Raw genomic sequence first — 5827 nt, 5'->3', positions numbered from 1 at the left:
AAATAATGAGTATAACATAAATTGATATTAATGATATTAAGTTGATATTAAATTATAGAATATTCAAATTAAAATGGAATTAAAACAAGAACAAATTTATTTAATACGATAGTTAATTATAAACAATATAAAAATATTATAGTCAATAATTGAATAGGTTATATTTAAATAAATTATTATTATTATTATTGAATTATTTATTATCATTGTTCAAATATTATCTTTCTTTTGTTTGTTATTTAACTCTTCAGTTATTAAAAAATTTGATTCAACTATTTTATTTTATCATAATTTGATTTATTATAGTGTTTTATTCTTTATTTTTTGTTTGATAATTCTATTTCATGTTTTTTATCATTTTATTTTGAACAAGATGTATTACATGAAATATTGTAAAAGGTATAAAAATTGGAAATATAACAAACGAATGAAAAATCAATATCATCAAAGAAATATAAATGATAGAAGAATGAGTGAAAAATAAGTATGTTTGTATTGAAAGAAATACATTAATTATCACAATAAATATTACCACAATAACTATCACTATAATAATTACTTTAATAATGGTATGAATTATTTTATTCAACATTTCTTTTATTTTCATCACCATAAGTATTTTATCATTAATTCAAATAGAATCAATCAGTATTATCATAATACAAATAAATATCATAATAAAACAAAAAGAAGATATAAACACTATCAAATTAATGAAAAAAATAAGAAATAAATGAAAAGAAATAATAAAAGATAATCTAAAATGAATATAAAAGAATGAAGAGAGCATTTGGTAAGAATATTAATTTCAATAAATGAATGAATATAATACAATTAAATGAAAGAAAACATAATGTAAACAATGTATTTGAATTTGTAACAAATAAAATTAAATGAAAGATATTTAAATGGAAAGAAATGTAGTGAATATATAAGAAATGTAAATTGTATATTTAATATTGTGAAATTATCAGTAACTACATGGATGTCATTAAATATAAAAAGAAATGCTTTCCTCCAAGTAGTAAAGATGCAAGAAGGAGTAACTATGACAAGAAATATTAAATCTAAAATACTTAATTGTGATGCTTTAAAATATTGTAAACATTGTCCTATCACAATTCCATCTATTATTCATATATTGTTATGATATCATGTAATAAAGAAGAATCAAATATTAAAACATGACTATGTGTGTAATCAAATATATAAACATACATATTTTAATGAATTTGATGAAATAGATTTTAATGTACATCATAAACGTATTAATAATGATGAAATTGTTATAAATTACAATAAAGATTTATTGGTTAATGACCATTCTTTTAATATTAGAATACCAGATATATATTATCAAAATATCAAAGATAAAAAATGATATATTAATGATATTGATATATATCAAAATAGAAACAATGAATTAAATTATATTTACAAAATAAATAAATATAAAGAATTACAAGAGAAGTTAATACAAAGTAGAGAATTAATTTATGTAGAAATAATACTTGTAATATTATCAATAAATTAATACATAAAGAAACAGTAAGAAGATTAAAAACACTAAAATTACAAATCAACTTCAACAAAATACTATGAACAATCATTATTAAAAACATGAAATACTTAATATTCTACATATTCAACACTGGCAACACATTAGAAGATGAACTTTCTAATTCTCATATGATAGAAGTGAACTCTATTATAGAAATAGAACATATTGAATTCACTGAAATAATCAATTCTTATTAATCATAAAATCAAATTGTGTACAATAATAAACATTTTTTGTATATTACAAAAAAAAATAAAAAAATTTAAAGTACATCAAATGAAAAGAAAAGGATTTAAAAATGTATTGTAACCCAATTTATTTGAAATTGGAATCATAGACAATGGTGTGTGTTCTATATTTCTTGTGTTTTATTATATTGTTAATAAAAAATGAAGAAGAAGATAAAAATACATAAATTTATTGAAATATCTTGTTAAAAAAAATTATAAAATAAGCTTGGAAGAATGATGAATATGAAAATTAACGAAATGAAAAATATTTAGTAAGAAACCAAAAAGTTTTCAAAAATTAAATTTCATACCATAATCAGTTTCTAAAAATATTCTTGATATGGAATGAAGAAGTTATTTCAAATAAAAATCAAATATTCTTATTAAAATAAAACTAGAGAAAGGTGAAAATAAGAAGGGGTAATAACTGATAAAATGAAAATGTTTATATTTAAAGAAAAAAACCTTCAAAAAAAAAACAGATGAAAGTATTATTCATTGCATTTTTCATTTGTTGTGCATTATCAGAATCATTTATTATGAATTTAGAGTCTGATCTCAATGGAGAGCCTGTACTGTTTGAGGTAGTTGAATTTGACAAATGCTATTTTGTAGATCAAGAGATATCTGTAACCTTTAAACATGAAGGTGATAAAATTAAAGGTATAACCTACAGTAAATCAACATCTTGTTCTGGTAAGAGTGTTTCTGAAATATTAAGTAAAGGATCTAAGGTATGGGACTTATTATGTAGTGATTATAGTAAGTGTATAGTTGAAATTAAACCAACTCCAAATTATCTTGCATTTGGTGTATTTACTGGGGAGGAAGATGATAATTGTATACAAAAGGATAATGTGATTGGTATATATATTGCAGGTGGTTGTATGGCAACTGAAGAAAGTTATAATAAATATGAAGTTGATAATGGAAATTTATATTTTAACAGTTATCAAAGTAACAAATGTGATGACATAGAAAGAGAGCTTCATGAAGTAGTTGGAAAGTGTAACGTTTGTAATGATGGAGTTTATTACCATTGTAATTCAGGACCTTCAGGTGAATCTATTGGATATTCTAACACTATTTCAGTAATGGTTATTTTCTTAATTACAACTCTTGCATTCTTTGCGTAATTAGAAATATGAAGAGTTATTTGATATTTATTGGTTTTGTTTGAAAATCATATTTATGAATTTTTACAATTTGTGTTTATTTTTATTTCTTTTGATACTCATTTACTCTTATTTACTCATGTTTAAGTATTGTAAACTCTATTCATTTTATATACCTTGATTTATTTCTACAATTCCTTAATTAGTAATACAAAATCGTTGAATATTATTCATTTGTTGTCAATTTATGTTTCTTTCTTTTAAAGTAAAATAAAACACAATTTTTTGATTTTATTTTAACAATTTTAAATGTTATTCGTCAATGAAATACATAAAAAATTTTCTTTAAGAAGAGAAAAACTACAAAATAAAGAATTGTATGACTGAACCTATTGACTTATTTGGAATTTCGTTATACCCAAATGAAATTATACCATGTTCTCTCTTGAAAGAATTATTTGTTCGTTTTCAAGATGAAATTAATAAAAAGATTCAACAAGAAATATCATATAACCAACAACCTTCATTGCAAACTCAACTCATTCAATCAAATAATGAAATTAAAGAAATACGATCTGAGCTTATCAGTTTAAAAGACCAATTTCATCAAATTAAAACACAACAACATGAAATAATAATTCAAAATGATTCTGTTCATTCAATAACACAAACACCTAATACTCAACAAGACAAATCAAACCCAACTCAAATTAAACAATTAACAAATAACCAAATTTATAAAACAAAACTTCCCAGTGAAGAACCTCTTTCAATTGGAATAAAAGAAAATATTCCAAGTAAACATAAAAATGATATTAAAACATCCAAAATAATACCAACCGTTACTAAGTTGGGACCTTCAACAATAAATAGACAAAGAGATGAGTTACCTACTAATACTTATTCAGGACCATTTCTCTATCCACCTTCTGATGTTCAACAAGAAGTAGAAAATAATCTAACTTTACCCCCTTTTAAGGAAACATTTCAAAATGAAAGTCACTTTCTTTTTTCTAATCATTCATTTTATTCTGAACCTCTTTACTCTTATCAACCTTCACAACCTTCTTATTCTAACTTTTTAACTAACTCTCCAGTAAATATACAAATACCAACATCAGATATAATTGAACACAGTTTACAAAATGAATTATATAAATCTATTCCATCATCAGAAACAACTGATAAAGTATTAAATTATATACACAATTCTGTCACTTTTTTTAAAAATTATACTGGCAAAAGTTCATATAAAATATTGTTTGATTCGAACAAACTTAAAGAAACAAATTCATTTCCATCACAAATCTTTTATGAAAGATGTAAACGTATAAAAAAAATAGCTATATTTATATGTTGTGATGAATATTTATTTGGAGTGTATCATCACAGCCAACTTATTCCAAGTGGTTCAATTATTGGATCATCAGATTTTATGTTTTCTATTAAATCACCAAAACTTCCTGGATATAATAAATTTGACATTTCTTCAAAAAGAGTAAATAAAATGTTTCTCTTTGACAATAATAACCCAACTGATAGAAACAAATTATTTGAAATGGAATTTAAATTTGGGTCAATGATCATTTATTCACCCCCAGATGAATGTTTACATAATGAAATTAACTTAATTGCAAATACTGTAGATAAACAAATGGCAATTGATTCTTGTATTCCAAAATCACCATTTAAAGCCGATAGAATAATAAGTGTTTCATTTGATATATGAATAATTAATTTTTCATTGGTTTTCAGAGATTTATTGTTTTTGTTAAAAGAATGGGTGAAAGAAAATTAAAAAAAGAAGAATAAAATGAACTTAAAATAATTAAATTGGTCATGAAAGAAATAAAACATGTAAATCCTTCTTATATAAATTCAGGAATGATTAATGACACTACTAAATGGAAATGGGGCGAATATAAACAATTTCATATGATTGGATATATTAATGATAATTCTATTTTAATAGTAAATGCTGATAATCTACGGGTGTTTCAAGAACTTGTCTTTGACTCACCACCAATTTCATTCTCTTTTTCACCTAAAGGAACGCTTATTATTTCAACTAAAGAAGTAGTTATTATTTATCATCCAGAAAATACAAGAACATTATTTCAACCCCCATTATATCAAGAATATTCAAGACAAAATATACAAGTTGATTCAGTAAACTTTTTAAATATTGAAAATGAAGAGAATAAAGAATATTTTATTGTAACAGGTTTATATCTTCAGATTTATGAAATTAAAAAACGTGAATCTGACCAAATTTTTTCTATTCCTATTGTTCATCAAAAACATTTATCTACTTGTATTGATGGTATTCATTTTACTACTTGGGGTGATAAAAATTTTGTTAAAGTTTGGAAATATATTCGTGAAACAAATAAAGTTATAGTACAATATATTAAAACAAATGGTAAAGTTAAATTTGCTACTTGGAGAAGAAATTGGACACAAGGATCACCAACATTACTTGTTATTTGTGATGAACAATCAACTACATTATGGTATGATAACCCATCATCAATTCAAAGTGAACCATTTTCTTTATTATGTTTTACTGGATTATATATTCCATCATCAGATGGATTAGTGTCATGGATTTATTATCATCATAAATTACATAATCCATATTTTCCAATTTCTAAACCAAGTGAATCAACGTCATTAAGTGGATTTCATAGTGCGTCATTATGCCAACGATTACTTCCAAAAATAGATATTCCACGACAATTTCCACCTGATTATTTAATTCAATTTGATGGAACAAAAATTATTATAATAACTGTCTCTTTTACCCCTCAAGGAACTCCAATTATTGATTTTTCTGAGCCAATTCTATTACCTGATAATTATTACAAAACATTTAATTTTAATAAAATTAATTCATTTATCCCTATGTGTACAGAATCACT

At 23.1% G+C, this 5827-nt stretch overlaps 3 protein-coding genes across 3 annotated transcripts in view, besides 8 other annotated features; all 3 read left to right on the top strand.

Moving 5' to 3' along the window:
- The first annotated feature begins 112 nt into the window (after positions 1-112).
- Positions 113-141: a sequence feature (AT_rich).
- Positions 142-172: 31 nt separating this feature from the next.
- Positions 173-211: a microsatellite.
- Positions 212-273: 62 nt separating this feature from the next.
- Positions 274-366: a microsatellite.
- Positions 367-372: 6 nt separating this feature from the next.
- Positions 373-806: a repeat region.
- Positions 691-1775: a repeat region.
- A 4-nt stretch (positions 1776-1779) lies between these two features.
- Positions 1780-1828: a sequence feature (AT_rich).
- Positions 1829-1962: 134 nt separating this feature from the next.
- Positions 1963-2015: a sequence feature (AT_rich).
- Positions 2016-2273: 258 nt separating this feature from the next.
- Positions 2274-2927, top strand: EDI_041430 (uncharacterized protein; the record flags this gene model as incomplete). Its single annotated transcript, XM_001741399.1, has 1 exon — positions 2274-2927. One exon carries the CDS (start codon positions 2274-2276, stop codon positions 2925-2927), a length of 654 nt encoding a protein of 217 aa, XP_001741451.1.
- Positions 2928-3285: 358 nt separating this feature from the next.
- On the top strand, positions 3286-4635 carry EDI_041420 (uncharacterized protein; the record flags this gene model as incomplete). Its single annotated transcript, XM_001741398.1, has 1 exon — positions 3286-4635. One exon carries the CDS (start codon positions 3286-3288, stop codon positions 4633-4635), a length of 1350 nt encoding a protein of 449 aa, XP_001741450.1.
- A 110-nt stretch (positions 4636-4745) lies between these two features.
- EDI_041310 (uncharacterized protein) overlaps positions 4746-5827 on the top strand; it is a gene marked incomplete at both ends in the record, with an annotated part of 5163 nt that continues 4081 nt past the window's right edge. The window contains one exon of the mRNA XM_001741397.1: positions 4746-5812. Coding sequence (XP_001741449.1) covers positions 4746-5812 — 1067 coding nt within the window. The remainder of the gene's footprint in view (positions 5813-5827) is intronic.
- Positions 5761-5799: a sequence feature (AT_rich).

Source organism: Entamoeba dispar, genomic scaffold (genome assembly GCF_000209125.1).
Source record: "Entamoeba dispar SAW760 scf_1105229463733 genomic scaffold, whole genome shotgun sequence".
Lineage (NCBI taxonomy): Eukaryota > Evosea > Mastigamoebida > Endamoebidae > Entamoeba > Entamoeba dispar.
The sequence above is the reverse complement of the archived record's forward strand: the minus strand, read 5'-3'. Positions and strand labels throughout refer to the sequence as shown.